Genomic DNA, 17,825 nt, shown 5'->3' with positions numbered 1-17,825 from the left:
TCCATCTCACCTCTCCAAGGCTGCTGTGCTGCTGCCCGAGAGAGGGCAGGCTTCGCAGGGAGGGGACGGGGGAATGACCCTGACGCCCACGGATTTCTCGGGGGACCTGACTGTGGATGTGATCGTGGTCCCCGTTCAGGTTGTTGTCGCTGGCAGAGCGGAGCAAGGAGCGCGGTGAGGGCAGGGCACCGGGTATCACACGTCGACGATTGGTGTAGGAGGGGGTCTCCCTGAAAGGCACTGAGAGGATGAAGACCAGATGCACATGCAGTGTTAGCGTTCCTATTTTTGGAGTTATCTGATCATTTGAAGGACGCTACAGGAAACAGAAACAACAGGAGAAAGCAGACTCAAATTGGTTTAATAATTACATTTAGCAGGGACCCACTGATGTTTCTGATAATTCTTAGCGTTGATCATAACACAAAATTTCATAATATTCAGAAACAGATTGACAAAAGCTGCTGTTTAGCCATGAATCAATCACTGACACTTGTGTAACAGTAAGTCACAATGTAAATTTTTCTCACTACCGACACTAGATGGCAGAGTTTTCCTGCACGTTCATGTCACTCTCTCCCACTTCTGTCTCCTTCATCCACATCCTGCAGTGTGATGTCTCCCTCCATTCACATTTAGGTAAGCTCAGAAAACACTGTAAAAGCTTGGCGATGTACACCTATTTCTGTTCACTTACCAACATCTGATACTTTGTGGACCTTTACGATTTCCGCCAGATCAAAATTTCCGGCTATAATGGCCACCTGAGGTTGTGGGGGGGAGAAAGAGAGGACAGGGAACAGCGAGGGGTAAAGAGACCGCTGAAGGACAAGAGCTGACTGCTAAATGTTACTCTATGGAAACAAGAAAAGCAAAACAACTGACCGAGCAAAAATAACCCATTACCAACGCTGCTGCCCAGCTTCTCATTCCCTCTCTACCGCTGCTTATTTATGTTTCATACATTTATTCCTTCACTGTAGCAGAATTTATGAACAGTACTGCTGGGACCCACATGCCTTGTTAACAAACAAACTCATCTGTCCAGGAAATCTGTCAATGTCATTTTCAATTCTGCTCAGACAAATCTGGAGTTCAGGAAGACCCCAAACTGATCAGCTAACAAAAATCTGATGACGACACAGCAACATTCCACGATGCAAGACAAGTTTATTAAAGCAGTGACTTAAGCTCTGATAATTCAATGATGTAAGGCATAAAAACAGACGTGCCAAAAGGCATTGGGTCTTGGCTTTGATGTAAACGCATACCTGAAATGAAGTCTGGCTGTTGTAGTTCTTTATCTCTTTATTTGCCCCGCGGAACAGGAGCACCCGTGCACAGCTATCCTGGAGAAGACATGAGAGGGACAGAGGATTAGAGATTTATGTCTTCACCCAGACCTTTAATGACACTCACATGCCTAAATAATGCACAACCTACTTGCCAGATACAAATACAGTTGCAAATACACTAAGATTGATTGAAAGTTGCAAGCCCAGCATGGCAAAGTTGGATTATCTCCTTGACACATTTCTGCCAACAACACAGGAGGAATTTTTATCCCAGTTTAAGTCTATTTCTCTGCTATCATATCAGCCGATATGACATCATCATCAGAGACAAAGCTGTGTTCCGGCCAAAGCTTTTGTTTAGGCACAGGCCAAAGTTAGAGTGGCAGAGTGATGCTGCATAACCTCATAGCCAGTTTGTGCATCTTGCTGAAATGGATGTGCAAGAACTCCTACGACAGTGCTTATCGACTTCCTTATGCGTGAGGTCAAGAACTTATCAGTTAACCATCATGGGCACTATTTCTATTTCCCAGCATTACACTGATCCATACTGTGCCATTAGTCCACCATGAATCCATAGCAGCAGGCCGTCAATGCCAGCTTAGCGGAAGAAACTCATTTCTTTTCATAATCACTCGATGCTGTAATAAAAACAAACCTTGGTACAGAGAACACACTACAAGACCCGAAGCTGAATATACATATTAGATCACAGATAAAGTCTCACTTTCATTAATTACTCTTACTTGTCAAACACTTGCAATTTCGTAGTGTGAACCCCTTCGGCAGAAACAAATGAATACAGTAAATACCAATAATAGATTCAAAGGCAAGGTTATGGCTCTATGTGCCGGCTAACTGCAGGTCGATATGTAATTTAGAGTTGAAGCAGGAAGCCATTAATTGAACATGGGGTTTAGTTAATATCCATGTGCTTTGCATGTCAAAGTGTACGCTTTAGATGAGTCACCTTCATGTAACAGGTGATTTGATTAGACCGGGTTTTTGCAAGAGTAAGGTGTTGCACCCCCTACTGGTGAACCATGCAGAGGACGGTTGTGTGGGTGCTGTGCCTGACTGTGAGCATGGTGTATACGGGACATGGTTTCAACTGGGACGCAGACTCCATGTAAACATACTGTATATGGTGGTATAAATGGAGCCGGCAGGTGTCGTGAATAATGCATGATTGCACTTGTGGCTAATAGCTACATGCTACCATCAACATGGGCCTAACAGAGCTTAAAACCCATATAGATAAACGCCTGCAGCTATTAGCTTAGCTAAATGCTAATAACCCATACATAATGCGTTGTGTGCACAGGCATGTGCTTACACCACACACGAGCACACGTGCGCGCGCACGCACGCGCGCGCACACACACACACACACACACACACACACACACACACACACACACACACACACACACACAAGCAATGATCATTCCAACTATATTCTGAAAGCAATTCTGACTAAAGAGACCACATAAGCAGAATAAATAAGACAGTATAATAAAAAAATTAATGCATTACCTTGTATTTAGAGAGGTGTGCTATTGCCATTAACAATGTTTATGTGTGCATATTGTAAGTGTTTATTGCTAAGCAGTCTACTGACAAAACTGTTTAATTTGCCATATATTAAGGGAGAAATTTGTCAAATGAGGGAGTAAATTGCAGGACAGGCCTAATGAGGAGTATATCAGGGCACTGGTGAGAGATAGAAAGCAAATCTAGAGGAGCAATAGGAGAAATGTAACAAGGACACAGGGGAATCACAACACCTGACACAAGCAATCCCACTTAGACTTGTTTCTTAGCCTAGCTTGTATCAGAGGATACTTTGCTATTTTAGCACATGCCTATAACAAAACAAGGCTGCCCCTGTAGATATCTGAGAGAAAATCAAAATCAAAAACTGAATCTGCTCTTAAGTGGATAAGGCGTTGGTGGTAAATGTCAACTCACCATCTGCTCCTTCACTTAGTTATTCAAGTCTGTCGGTGATACGCATATTCGTGACAATCCGAAGGTTACACACATGACTGAGCCTATATTCTTGGTTAACTTTTCTTTTCGTGTGTGTGATGTAAGCATTGTGTTGCCTTCTTAAATGAAAAGAGAGGAACTGAAAAATGAGCATGAACAGCTGAATTCTGGCCATTAAATGACTTATGACACTCATTTGCATCAATACATGACATGCACAAACACACACGTGGCCAATTACAGTGTGGGACATCTGTCTTGCTTTCCTTCCCCAAGCCTTCCTATAGGAATTCATTAGGAAAACCATTCCAGTAGACCTCTCTAGGTCTGATGGAATACATAATGAGCTAAGTCAAGTACTTTATAGTAATGACGCAGGTCAGTCAAGTATAAAGACGGAGACAGATGGTTCCTTTCACAGCTGTGGTTATGCATTTGAGGATTGGTTTCCTCATTAGGATTGAAACGCTTTCCCACGCCTCGCAGAATGCACATTTATATTTTAATAACGGATTGTCATAAATATCTAAGCAATTGTTTGACTTTTTGCCTCTTGAAATTCCTTCAGCACAACATCTCTGATTTAAGGCTGAGCCGAAGCTGCAGCGGACCCTCATTAATGGGCACAGAACAGTTTACATAGAGCTGTTATAGTGCTTCTCCTCTCCGATCAACCTGAGTCACAACCAAAGCAGTTTCAAGATATGAAACTTTCGACTACATTTCAAGCAACAATCTGTCTGAAGTTCAGACAGTTGCGTGTTTTGTTCAGGCTGCCTTTAATTTCAGCTATCAATGTCCCAAAAAGCCTTTACCTGCTGTGTCCTCTCTCTCTCGTTCACCCCACCGCCTCCCATGGATCTACCGGGTAAAAGAGTCCTGCTGTGCCTACCAATTACTTCTTCGGTGCTGTATGCCCAGTGAGTAAATGTTAATGGCCAGCTACAGCAGAGGAACAGGATTTTCAGACGGTTGATCAAACTTGTGCGATTGCCGCTGGATATATTTTGTCATTCATCTTGATCTCTGCATCTTTCTGACACCCTCCATTCATCACACTCTTTTCATATAGATCATTGATCTCTGCAGCTGAAGTACTACTTTTCCAATCAATCCTGTCTCGCTCGCTTCTTTTTTGTTATTGTATCCTAGAGGGCTGTGCCTGTTGTGAGCCTGCTGGAACCCCACTAAGAGACACTGGTTCAGGGATCAATTAGCTCAATGTGTTGATCTACCTTTATGGACAAAACAACACAACCTGCTTGACAGATGGAGCCTGCGAGAGTCCTTTAAGACAGAAACAATACACGCAAAGAATAAATTCAACAGCGGGAAAGAGAGAAAGAGTGTTCAGTAAACCTTTTTGAACTAAGCACTAACTAAAACTGGTGACCATGACAGAGACAAGAGAAATGAAGAAATATAAAACGGAATGTAACAACCACAAATACCAACACCGCAGATCTTTGGAGGACGAGTTTCTCTCTGTAGTTAATAGTGTAGCATGTATGTCCTTTCTATAAAAGATGCCACTGTATGATTGTACTGTAATGTTTGCATACATTTGCAAGGTTAATTCCTTTCTATGTTTATTATTACTAAAGTAGTGGTAGCTGGATAAGAAAACTTACAATAAAGCTACAGATAATTCTACCACTGGATTTATGTGTTGTGCTCTGAAGTGACATGACAAAATGTGAAAGCACCGATTGTTGGATTGATCATCCATTACTCATTACGTCTAAAGAATAATAGGCTGCCTATGTGATTATGGATGGCACTTGCAATGGAGCCGCTTCTGTCCAGACTCCACATGATGGATGACAGTGCTGTGTGTAGTGGGCTAGGTTAGCCCAGTGTGATTTCAGGCTTAATTTACCAGCAAATAATTATCATTCAACAAAGAGCTGCGATACTTTATTTGCATTGCAATCAGAGGCATCCTGATTACATGCCTGAACCATCTCAGCAGGCCACTTCCGACCTGAAGGAGCAGCAGTTCTCCCAGCTCCTCTTAATCCTCATTGAAAACTCAGAGAATAATGCCTAGAATCAGGACAAAAAGTTCAACAGTTTATATCTCTATAACTATTAATGATTAATCTTTACACGGATCCTGAGTGTGAGCACAATGCACACAGTCCTAATATGGATCCAAGCAAAGCAGCCTCCTACAAACACTGTGTCTTGTCCATTCAAGTGGTGTATACAGGGGAGAAATTCCACAATGTGTTCATATCCTTGCCACCCTCCAGAGGAACACGCACGCACGCACACACGCACACACACAGACTGTCTTGCAAGGCCCAGGTTATAAAGTGATTTGCAGTATGCGATCTGTCTTGCATAAGTGTCCTCGAGAAAAACACCAACTACCCTCCAGGTTCACTGCCTCATCACTTTGACTACTCCTGCACTCCTCTGAGAGAACAGGTGAGACAAACCTTTATAAGAGTCACACACGCACGCACGCACACGCACACGCACACGCACACGCACACACACACACACACACTCTCCCATTTACATATATGAAACATTCATAGTCCCACCAACAAAACCCCTTACAAGCCATAATGCATAATTGTTTAACTGGTACCTGGTTGTAGAGTGCACACACATGCAGGGCGGTGTTTCCAGATGCATTCTGGGCACTCATGTCAGCTCCGTAGAACAGCAGGTGCTCCAGGTGTTGCACGTGTCCATAGCGGCAAGCCTGGAGGGGCAGATTTACACCAGGTCTAATGAGTATTCAACTTGTGTATTTTTTCATAGCCTTGTTGACTCCAAATAGCAGCTGTAGGACTGACAAACAGTGAGCATCCTTGTAGAAACCACTGCACTTTTGAAAAACATGAATGAACTGGGCAGACCTTCATCGCCATTGTTGATGTATTGGAAAGAGAAACATATGGCACAAAACACAAGTAGATGGATGTTATTTTTTCTCTATAGGTTGAATAAACATAATCACAAAGTAGACAAAATAAAAATGAAAATAAAGAATGTTAACTTTTCAAAATATTACAATGTATGGCCCAATCATTTTGACCATTTCCCTTGTTTTTACCATTTCCCTTGTAGATTCTCAGTCATGTTGTTCGCTGTCTCTTAAAGAAAAGGGGAGGTTTATATTACACGTGCTAACTGAGGCGAAATGTAAATCTGTGAATATTCTGACATTGACTGATGCCCCTTTTCAGCTTCTTTGTTTCACATAACTGGGAGTAATAAACTTTTCATCTAAACTCAATCTATCTCCTCTCTCCTGTTCCCTCCCTTTGCATTCTTCTGTCCTGTGTCATTGCACAACAAGCACCCCGGCTCTCTCGAGCAATTGTTCTTTCTTCTCCTGTGTTGTATCTTGCTAAGAGTGTGTGACAGCGAGTGAGACAGTGCACCACTGATTTTGCGACCTTTTCACTGCGTATTCTATTGTACACAATATATACCGACAGGATTACAGAGAAGACAAAGGGATGAGCAAGGAAGGAAGGAGGAAATGTGTAGGACTTGCTCAATGTTGTGTTTTTCATGCATTCATAATTTTTACATTTCACCCTCTGGTGTATATTGAATTAGACTTTCAATCAGTTTCAAGATTGCTTGTATATCACAGCTTGTACAAAAGTTTAAATGTGAGAATTTCTTCTCTGTTTGGCTGAAAAAATTTCCCTTCATTAATTTTTTCTTTTTAATTGAAGTTCCCCCTCCCTTTTCTGCTGATATAGATTCAAACTTCACTGTGCTCTTGCAGTCCTATATTGAATTTTGTTACTGAAGACAGCATTTGATATTACAGTGAGCAAGTCATGAGCAGGTATGATACATTTTGTGGATTGTTTTGTATACATAGAGAAGGGGAGATAAGAAAAAGAAAGAGAAAAAGCAAAGAAATATTAATGAGACCTCTGAAATGTGATACACATGAGGACTAGATGCATAAGGGGATGAAGCAACGGTGACTTGAGCGAGTGACTTGTACAGTCAGGTTCTACATGTGGTGAATAAGGACGTTCTGTGTTGTGTACCAGAGTGATAATAGTGAAGCCAAATTGTCACGGTTCTCTACTGTTAGAACTCATCATTGTACATTTCCCCAGTAGGGCTGACTGTGCGGGAGGGCAGCGCTGATCCCCCCTGTGTGGGCTCCCCAATAACCAGCAGCAGTCGAGAATACAGTGACAAGAAAGGAAGGAAACTGCTGGTTCGTGCAAAGTTGCTTGAGAGGGAACTCAAGGGTCACCTCATCGGCAAAGTGTCTGTAGTTATCAATGCGTATAGTTATCAAATGTAAAAATATGATGTGACCCACAGTCGGATGCATCAGTTGTACTTCCCGGTATAAAAATAAACAAACCAAAACACCATCTACTTCAAAACTCATATCACCAATATGCCAGCGCCTTGAGATAACTGCTTTGTATTCCACTGCCAACCACCGACGGGCCTAAAGGTCAAAATAACGCCTCCTCAAAGACTTGTCTCTCCCTCTCTAGGTGAGTATTTTTATTGCTCCCTCTTGTAGTCAATAAATCTAGTTGTGTTACAGAGAGCAGCAGGAGGGACAGATGGAGACGGCACCACGCTGCTCACTAGCTCAGACGCAAGACACCACAGGCCGGTCATTGTCCTTCCACTGCAGAAGTTTGAAGTCTTGAGTGGAACAGTTTTTGCCTTCAATCAACAGATGGGCCTAATAACCAGAGCTCAGCTATAACGAACAAGTTGAATTTATATATTTCAATATTATTATTTGTCAGCTTTTCCAATTATTTTATATACTGGGAAGAGAGTTCAGTTTAATACACCAATTATAGATATGCTGGATATATTTATTTCCTGAGCAATACACTGTATGTTAATGTTGCTTTTCATTAATAATGATATTATCTCAATGTGAAATACCTTGAGATGAACAAAAAAATAACCAACAGGAAAACTATCATGGACAGAATAGCTGAAAAGGTGCAGCTAGTGTTGACTGACACAAAATTGCTTTCATCTATAATTTTCACAGTATTCTCTTTGCTCATTATGTCAGGGACACATGGCGGTCAACCTCGTGTTTGATACACTTACACATCCTTCAGACATAACATACACATGCACAGATATCCAGTGTCACTGCGCAGACGTAACCTGAAAAGCCCTGACGCAAACAAAAACAGAGCTAGACATGCCTCCAGCTTTTATGCATATAAAATGTACACAATATGCTGCGCTTGCAGGAACCTATTTGTGTGCCAAACACAGACAGGGACCAACATTTGAAACACCAGGCCATTGACTTCAAAATAGCTGCGAGAAGAATAGCACACAAGTGATTGTCGGAGAGGCAATGAACTCTGAAGTACAAACAGTTTGCTTCTTCTGGTCTGCTTCATTCAGAACAGCAACACATAAACTGTAGGTCATCACATTTATTTTCCATTTCTCAGTGTTTATGGTGCTTGCATTTGTCTGGGTAAATGGCCATGCAAATAAATATGCATTATGTATGTGCGTGTGTGTTCAATGTGTGTGTTGAACCCATCCAAACAGAGTTGTATTGTGTATCATGAGTGTTCTTCTGCTTCAAAATAGAGTTAAAATTGCTGAATTATTAAAAAACTTGTCCAAAATGAGGAGTGCAAAATCATTTTAATTTGAAAAAGAAATGGAAACTGATTCCCAAACGCAACAAATTCTCTACCTGACATAATCTTACCTGGTGTATCTCCTGCCAGCCATTCTCGTCCACACAGCCGACCTGTGCGTGATCGTGCAGCAGCAGCTCGCAGCAGTAGGGGTCTCCTCCTACCATGGAGCTGTGGTAGAGAGGAGTCAACCCCCTGCTGTCTTTGTAGTCAGGCGATGCTCCTAGGTCCAACAGCGTCTGACGAGAACAAGGAGAGGTTTGGTGAGGGATGATGTCTAGTTAATGTCATACAGTCATAGCCACCATGGAAGTGTCCAGTCTATGCAGTGGGACAAAGAAAAAGACACCATTCATGAGACTTTGGTTTGCTAGCATATTTTACAAGTTTGCCTTAATTTAGGTCAGCCTTCTCCACAAGAAAAGACACCAGAGTCTTGTTAAAAATGGAACATTTTGCTGCAAAATAGCGGACAGGCTGAAAATAAGTCATGAAAACCAGAAACCTCAGCACCTGGCACAGTGACCACTGAGTAATTGGTATTGATTAGTTTTCTCACACCTCTGCAGATATGAGTAATTTTTCTCTTCCGCAAATGAAAATGATATTTCATGTCTAACGCTCTGTGTGTTAATGCACTGGAGACGTAACTTCCCTATGTGCTAGTGACCGATCGGAAATGAAGCATTCTGACCTCAACACACGTGGCTGAACAGGAGCATAATTATATGACTCATGTAAAGCCTTTCATTTAGGTTTACAAGCCTCCTCAAAGCAAACGCATACAAGGTCAATCAGTGTGTTTGCCAGCCCATTCAAAGAGGACATGTTAAGCTTCACACAGTTAACAATCGCTCAAGCACTCTCCGCACTACATTGCTCAAGCACCCTTACCAGAGATTGCCTGCCTGCAAACTCTCCTTTCCCAGAGGGAAAGTTTGCAAGCAGGCAATTGGTGTAGCCAGAGAAATAAAAGAGATGAGTCAGCTTTCTGCTATTATTATGTGTGTGAGAGTGTGTTTGTGTGTGTGTGTGTGTGTGTTACACTCACAATAAGCGCTGTGTGGTTCTTGCTGCGCACAGCCTTGTGTAGGGCAGTAATACCATCTTTTGTTCTAAAGTCCAGATGCGCCCCTCCACTCTTCAGCACCTTGATGAGATCTGCACATCCCTCCAACTGTGATGCCAGCGTTAGAGGACATTCTGCAAAATCCAGGGACGTGCGAGGAAAACAGAGAACAATATAAGGCTATTTGGCACCGGAAATGCTGCCTGAGAGGAACCACCAACGACCGGAACTGTCAGTATTTGCTGATGTGCAACAAAGTCATAAGTGCGGCTTCAAATTAACTAGATTTGGGCGGCTGCTTCAGCTGTCGTGTTTGTCACCCTCCAGTCTGTCTGAGAGGCCGCTTCCTGTTTGTGTTCGACCAAACTATTCTCATGTTCCCTCACTCCACAACTCCTCTGTCAAACTACAGGTCATTCAACAGGGAAATCTCCTTTACGGCTGGACAAACATTTGCATAAACATGAGGAGATTAGCATTGAGAGTAATCCATCTTTATCCAGCACGCAGGAGGCTTATTGTGGAAAATCCATTCATTGTTATTTTGTGGTGAGAACCGATAGACAAAGACAAAGAAAGCCCCCCAAAAAAGGAAACACACACATCGCTGTGATACAGCTACGCTTCCTCACCTCCTGTGTCTGGATCGTGGAAGTTTGGGTCCAGGCCTTTTTCCAAGAATCTTGACACCTTTTCAGTGTTCCTCTGCTGAACATATTCCATAAACTTCTTCAGGTTCGCCTAAAGCAGGGAGAGATGAGAAAGCAGAGGCAGAGACAGCTGTGATCGGGTGATGTAAGACTCATGTGGAAGAGGCTGTTTAATAATGCATTGAAGAGATGAAAGCTGAAGTCACTGCTCTTTTTTTAATAAATATAATTTCTGTTCTGTCATGCGGAGTAAATGGTCCATGTACAGTTATAGTTAATGCTATAAAACCAAAAAGCTGTGGAATACAAGTGAAATAGAGGCGTTTATAGATCAGTGCCGACAAAATGAGAGCCTGAACCCAATATCGCTCTCTGCGTTCAAATGTAACAGATGTAATAATGCACACAGCCTGGGAAACACTCTCATACATCATTCTAACAAGTTTAGGGACACTTTAATGAAAACAAACAATAATACAATTCATTTACTCTGTGATTTATAGTTAAAACATCACCTCTATTAACAAGAGTAAATCTGTAGAGGAGAAAGTGAAAAAGGTAACAGCAACGTGTTTAATATTTTTCTACATATTGCACTTAAAGACATTATGTAAGAAAGGAGATTATTAAAGCAGATATTCTCTTGTATAAACTTAACTTGAAGATGTAATTTGGTAATAAATCATTTCCTCAATGAGCTTCACGGGAGAGCTTTTATTACTATAGCCTTCACTCACACTTTTCTCACACTAAAGTCATTACATAACATCCACACTGCACACAGGCGTGCACACACTTACATCGTACACGATCCAAAACGTCATTCCTTTACACATGCCACTTGCGATACACTTACACACATGCCACGATGTAAACAGAGCACAGCGACCGTTTGGACACTCACCATGTCCAGCGTCATGTGCATCTTGCTTCCAAATGTTCTTCCAATTTGTGCCTTCTGAATTTCACATCACACTCGCCTGATCCGATCAGAGAAACACATGTACAGCCCGGTGCCCTACGCCAGCCTCCCGTCGTTCACACACACGCCACACCGGAAACCAGCGCGAACCTGCCAACTGCTACTCTCACCCTCTCCAAGTCAAACTGAGTGAGAAATTCACTTTAGCTGTTTTCCCTTTTTTCTCAGCTGTTCAGTGTGGCAGTTGTTATGGTGATGGGATACAAAGACAGCTCTGGCAACCTATGTACACAGGAGTGGGAAGAGCATTGACAGTGTGTGTGCATGTGTGTGTACTGCATATCACCTAGAATGACGCTTTGAAGAGACTGGGGGATGGTTTGCTACAGATCAGCTGGATCTGATGTGTGTTATATTGCCTGTTGAACATCAGGCTGATGAAAAGGCTTTGTAATGATTTATCTACTTTGGAAGGATAAATTAATTAATTTCTCCAGTCTCTCTCTCTTCCATTCTCAAGTAGATCTACACACATGCATGGAAAATACATATAACTGCATACATATCCTAACGGTAATGAAAAGTCTGTGATACATATTTTATGTTCTGTGTCAGAGTTGAGAGTCTCAGCTCTGTGTGCAACTGGTAGAGTAACTAAACCATAATCGTCATGTCGTCTGATGAGACCAATCAATTTGCCTGAGCGACCAGTTATGCATAATGATAATGTAAGTCAGCTCTACAACAAATTGGGTGAGTGATCATTCTGTACAAAATTTAACACTCAATTCTATCGCATTACATGCAAATGTTTAGAAATTGTTGAAGGATTTGCAGTATTTAAAGCTAGTCTATTTGAAAAAATTGTTCTCATTTCTCATTCTTCTACCTCAGACTAAACCCCCTACATTTCTCCATGTGTGCTCTGGTTATTACCTTTACAAGCACTCATTTAAAAGTAGACAGATCAATGCATGTATGTGTGTGAAGTGTACATATACAGTACATCACTTACGCGCAGTGGTGGACTGTGTTTATTTATGTCAGGACCACATTAAGGCCCAAACAAATTAAACAAATCCAAGATGCAAGCAAATTTGTCTAAACCCTGCATGAATAATCCGCTAGACAACACTGTGCAAAACTCCTAGTTTGATAGTCTGCCCATTAAATAATTCTTAACCACTAAAGTCAAGAAGTTATCTTGGATGTGCACATGCTGCAACTGAGTGAACATGGCTGCTTTAGCACTAATGAAATCTAATAAAGAATAAATGAACAGAAAAAAACATTTTACCAGGGTGGGCTACACAACTGTTTTCATCACTTTTGCACAAAACTCCACAGAATGATCTCACCATGCCACTCAACTCCAGTGGAAAGCTTCCATAAGTAATAAGGCTGAATCTGTAACCTCCAGAAAGGGTTCAACTCAGCTATAAGGGCGGTTCAAAGAAACTTTGCATTGGACTTGTGTTCTGGAACTGTATGTGCTGTATTTACAGTCACACAGTTAGTTTAGTAACACAGCATGTGGCCACTTGAGGTTACTACCTCCTGTGATAAGACGTGAGTTTATTGGTAACACACAAATATGCCACTCACAACACATATGGCACAATGTGAATTAATGTCATGGCAACCACTGTACCGCTTGGTGAAGGAAAGACAAGCTACACATATCCTGACCGACAGGGTTGCTGCACAGTCATGAATGAAGCAGCAGAGCTATTTCCCTTAATGCTCTCAGTTATTCCATACTAATGTCTACCAATAAAGCAGCAGATAACTCCCCACTCAATACTGAATACCAACACAGGAGGGAACTCTCAGGCAGCTAATAATCATCCGTCACTTTGAAACGACGCCCGTTTTTATCGCCTTTAAATTCACCACCTCGCCCCGTCTCGCCTTAGTTGATATCAAACTTCAAAGCAAATAGCAGTATTTTGCTCTGGTGTAATAATGGTGACAACACAGAAATACTCGATACAACTACACACCAATTAGTTTACAGTCACTCAGTCAGCACTAAGAAGATTGCAACTTATGAACAATTTAACCGTTCTGATAAAGGTTTTGTGCCTTTAATGAACAAGACAATGACACCACAATGCATATTTTCCTATCTCATGGCAATCCACACAAGTTTCATTAAATGTAACAGTTGCGACAGCGATATGACAGATGCGAATATGCAGATAATTGCTTAATAGCAATTCCACAGAAGTCTCACAGTAAGTGGATGTGTATGCAGCTGTCCTCGGTGCATTCTATAACGAGGTTGGCATTACCTTGCTGGGCAAGATCAAGAAAGAAGTGAGGGAAGAAAAAGAGAGAAAATAAGGGTAGGGAAGACAAGAATAATGATGTTTTTTATCTCAGGCAGTGCAGCCAGAGATGGTCGCAAAAGCCAACTCCTGACATCTGTGGCAAATTACCACCAGCTTGATCAAATAGCCTCTGGATCCAGTCTAACCATTGGATTTATGGTGTCTTTGTCACTTTATTCCTTCTTTGTTCCATGTCATGTCATTTTAGGCCCACTAATCTCTGCGTAAGAGTAATCTTAAGTGATATATGCCAGTGCCACTTTAACTTACAAAATGGTCTACATTCATAAATTTGAGTGATAACCATTTCATTACTATGTCTCTATCAAAAGCTCTATAATGCTCCCGGAAAGACTGAACACAATGATTTGATGTATCCAAAGACAGAGCTTTTATGTGGATTTGATAACTTATTTCTATTGCATTTAGATGTAATTGACAGTGAAAGTAATTAACAGTTATGCATACTCTATTATTTGTTGATCAAATGTTCCTTTACACTTTTAAACAGTTGTTCAATTTAGCTCTCACTGTGACCACTCACAGTTTCCCATAACTTAAGCAGATGTTATGTCAATATCACATTATTTAATTCTAGCATATATTCTTTAGCTCTATTCAAAAACTCCAATTTGTAAACTTTAACTGGGGGACAGAGGAGAGAATCCACAGCCAGCAGAGAGAACAAGTGGAGACAACCGAAATAATTACCGGATAAAGAGAGTAAAGGACGGTGAGCAGTGGCCTCATTACACTTGAACCTACGCCATATTTAAAGAGATGAGAATTGCTGGGAATCCTCTTCAGAATGGCACCTGGAAGACTTCAGAATCCCTGACTAATTTTGGATTCCGCCCTCCCTCGCGTGCTTTTGAATAAACTGTCAACGATTGGAAAAGTGCTCTCGGTGTTGCACAGTACCATTCAATGGATCACCAATCAGCGGAGAAAATGTGTGAAACAGCAACTCCTGCTACAAGAAGGTAGGATAAAGCTCCCTGCTGTTAGCTCAGTACCCTAGGGAGGCTCTCAGCTTTTCAACCACACAGGGGGGAATTATCTGCCACAACCTGATAAACACCTAAGGAGGCCAGAAAAGTAAGAGAAACAGCTCCCCTTGCCTTAGTCGATCTCTGTGTTCTGCCTGTTTTACTCGCAGTCTGTGCTCTGTAACTCTCCTACTCCATTTAGACCGCCTCTTCACCACAGTATCATAAAAGGAAGCACACACATCACATCATCAATAGGCCATACATACAGCATGTATGTACTTTATGTGTGTCAGACAATTTCACTGCCCTAAATTTACACCCAGTACCACATGGCTAAATTGCCCCCCGGCCCCTTACAGCTGACCTACAGTATGCCGTGGCATGGATGAGTAGTAATTACAACGCTCTCCAACATGATGCCTATTCGGGAGCAATATACACTTATGGGAGCTGGCCTGGAAAACACACACATGCTCTAAGTGTCACAACTGCTTACGCATTATGTGCACAGTGGGTCACGAGGACTCCAGGGACCAGCGGAAAAACATAGCACATGAGTCCTGCCTAAACACTTGGAAAAGAAAAAGAACAGGCCAAGCAGATGTCAAACTAATGTTTTGGCCCATCAACACAGTGCAGCTCTGTCGCTTCCAGTCACGTCAGTCTAAGGGCGGTCATATATCACATGTTATATTCCCATAGTTGCTTTTTTAATGCACTCAAAACATATATTTTGAAATATGACTCAATGTGTCACAGGCAAGCACTTAGTTAATGATTTCAAACATATATACAGTGCAATGTTATATATAATATTATCCACAAGTATGATGTGTATAATTTCATTATTACATAAAAGGAATAAGGAATAAGGGATGAAGGAAAAGGAATCAGAATCTTAGAGTCATTCTCTGTCGACACTCGGGACTTATATATACTTAATAATAGATGAAGGCTGGAGTGAGAGGGAGCAGGTCATGACCCCTGTTCCTCAGATGATTTGCACAGAGGTCTTGTTGCTACAAGGTCACTGTGTTCTAATTAAATACACAAAGAGGTTTGTAATAAATTAATGCACAATCAGGATGCAATCTCATATTCTATTCCACCTAATAGCATTTAATGCTAATGAGAACGCACCTCAGTAAAACATTACTGATTACCGACATCTGTCAAAGTCAAAGTTAAGGAAGTGAATATTTATTTTATTTTACACCTGTAAGTTGTATTTTCCAATTCCATGTAATCCAATGTGAAAACATGAAGAGGTGAGATGTTTGAGCAGAGGGGAGCGGAGCATGTTTAAGAAGTGCTGTTAGGGAGGAGACACACATAAAAACACATCAAATCGCAGGCAGCACTGAAATTGGAGTGGATTCTCAAGTAAGTGGCATGGAGTGGAGTCATAGGTGCTCACAGGTACAAAGGTATTACAGTACAGAGATATACAGATAATACAGTGCTGACATATAACTTCAGAGATATGACAGTAGATATAAGATAAATGGGATAAATTAGTGAATATACACTTCTGAGTCAAAGACACAAACTCTGGTCTGGAGTGAGAGTAAAAAGAAGGAGATGCTACAACTCAGCTTTGGGCGATAAAGGGCAGAGCAACAAAGCAAAGACAGAGAGAAGAGACTGAATCTGCCATCAGATGACTAGAGGAGGAAAACCAGTCAAGCCTCGCTGTATATATGTGAGTTTATTTTATAATTCATAGATATATTGCAGAGTGTAGAGGCATGCTCCCATGAAAGATTCACTACAATGATGCGTCGTGGCAGAAACACAAGAAAACGGGATCACGTGGGGAAACGAAAAAGGCTAAGAGCGTCACAAATACAAGATAGATAGAGGAGCACAGAAAAGAAGACAACCATTTCATTCTTCCCCTGGCTCCACATTTTATCTGTTGTGATCACTGTGACTGTGATCCAGCTTAATTCCAGCAGAACAACTGCTCCACGTCAAACAGACTGAGTAGCTAGCTGGTATATTGGCCCGCTGCGTGTGTGTGTGAGTCGCTGGGTACCCTTCAAAAACACTCTTAATTAACTTCCAATCCATAATGAATATGGAAGAACGATCCACTGTATCAGTTCACTGTTGGCAGCCATTAGTATAATTTCTAACACCTTTTTGTGAGTGAGAAGCTTCCTAAGTTTGCTTTGCATGTTTTAGCAAATACCTGAGCCGCTGTCTAAATGGTGTTAATATGTCGGACACAAAGGGATTTTTAAAAAGCTAGCTCCTAGCTGAAGAGCTTCTGTGAAACATTAAAAAGCTGGAGGGAACAGAGCTTTAAACTGAAGTGACCTCATGAGCACCGGGCAGGTACACACTTATCATCCCCTACATGCAGATACAACTAAAAACATGTAGATACTGGAGAATCCAATATTTAGGACTACGGTACAAGGCCATTAGAGGAATAATACTGGTACTTCTTTCTCTACATTGACTGTTTTGCAGTGGACCACACATTAACATTAAATCTTGTACTGGTGGATTTAGCAGAGCTGTCCAATGAAAGAGTAATTAACCTACAAGGTTTAATGTGGGTGTTTTAAAACTCCCCCCAGAGATACAGAGCTGCTATTGTACATACAGCTTCACGCCTGTTATCATGGATTAGTGTGTGGGTCTGTGTGTGTCTAAGGTATGTCTTTCTCTACCGTGTATGTGTGTGTGAGAGTGAATGCTTCACTAATCTCCAATATCCATGTCTAACAGGCTTACAGTGTAACACTCTCCGCTAGAAAATGCCCGTATAGTCTATGACAGTTCAGACCTGTTCCCAAGGAAAATTGTTTTCTGTGAGTGGAATCTCCAGCCTTCTTTACAGAACACCAGCCAGATAAATCCCAGAGTAATTTGTTTTGCTTTTAAGCTTTGAGGTACACGGAAACTAAAGTCGTAAAAAAACA

The 17,825-nt window shown here is 41.5% G+C and overlaps 1 protein-coding gene across 4 annotated transcripts in view; it reads right to left on the bottom strand.

Moving 5' to 3' along the window:
- shank3a (SH3 and multiple ankyrin repeat domains 3a) overlaps positions 1-17,825 on the bottom strand; it is a 151,078-nt gene that overhangs the window by 55,847 nt on the left and 77,406 nt on the right. For all 4 annotated transcript variants that reach the window (XM_076142111.1, XM_076142107.1, XM_076142108.1 and 1 more), the window contains 7 exons: positions 10,628-10,736; positions 9,978-10,129; positions 8,998-9,165; positions 5,887-6,003; positions 1,272-1,349; positions 698-764; positions 11-240 (listed from right to left, as the gene is read on the bottom strand). In XM_076142111.1, the coding sequence (XP_075998226.1) occupies positions 11-240; positions 698-764; positions 1,272-1,349; positions 5,887-6,003; positions 8,998-9,165; positions 9,978-10,129; positions 10,628-10,736 (921 nt within the window). The remainder of the gene's footprint in view (positions 1-10; positions 241-697; positions 765-1,271; positions 1,350-5,886; positions 6,004-8,997; positions 9,166-9,977; positions 10,130-10,627; positions 10,737-17,825) is intronic.

Source organism: Genypterus blacodes, unplaced genomic scaffold, assembly GCF_046128005.1.
Source record: "Genypterus blacodes isolate CSIRO-AG114 ecotype Tasmania unplaced genomic scaffold, CSIRO-AGI_Gbla_v1 ptg000021l_1, whole genome shotgun sequence".
NCBI lineage: Eukaryota > Metazoa > Chordata > Actinopteri > Ophidiiformes > Ophidiidae > Genypterus > Genypterus blacodes.
This window is presented reverse-complemented; position numbering and strand designations above follow the sequence as displayed.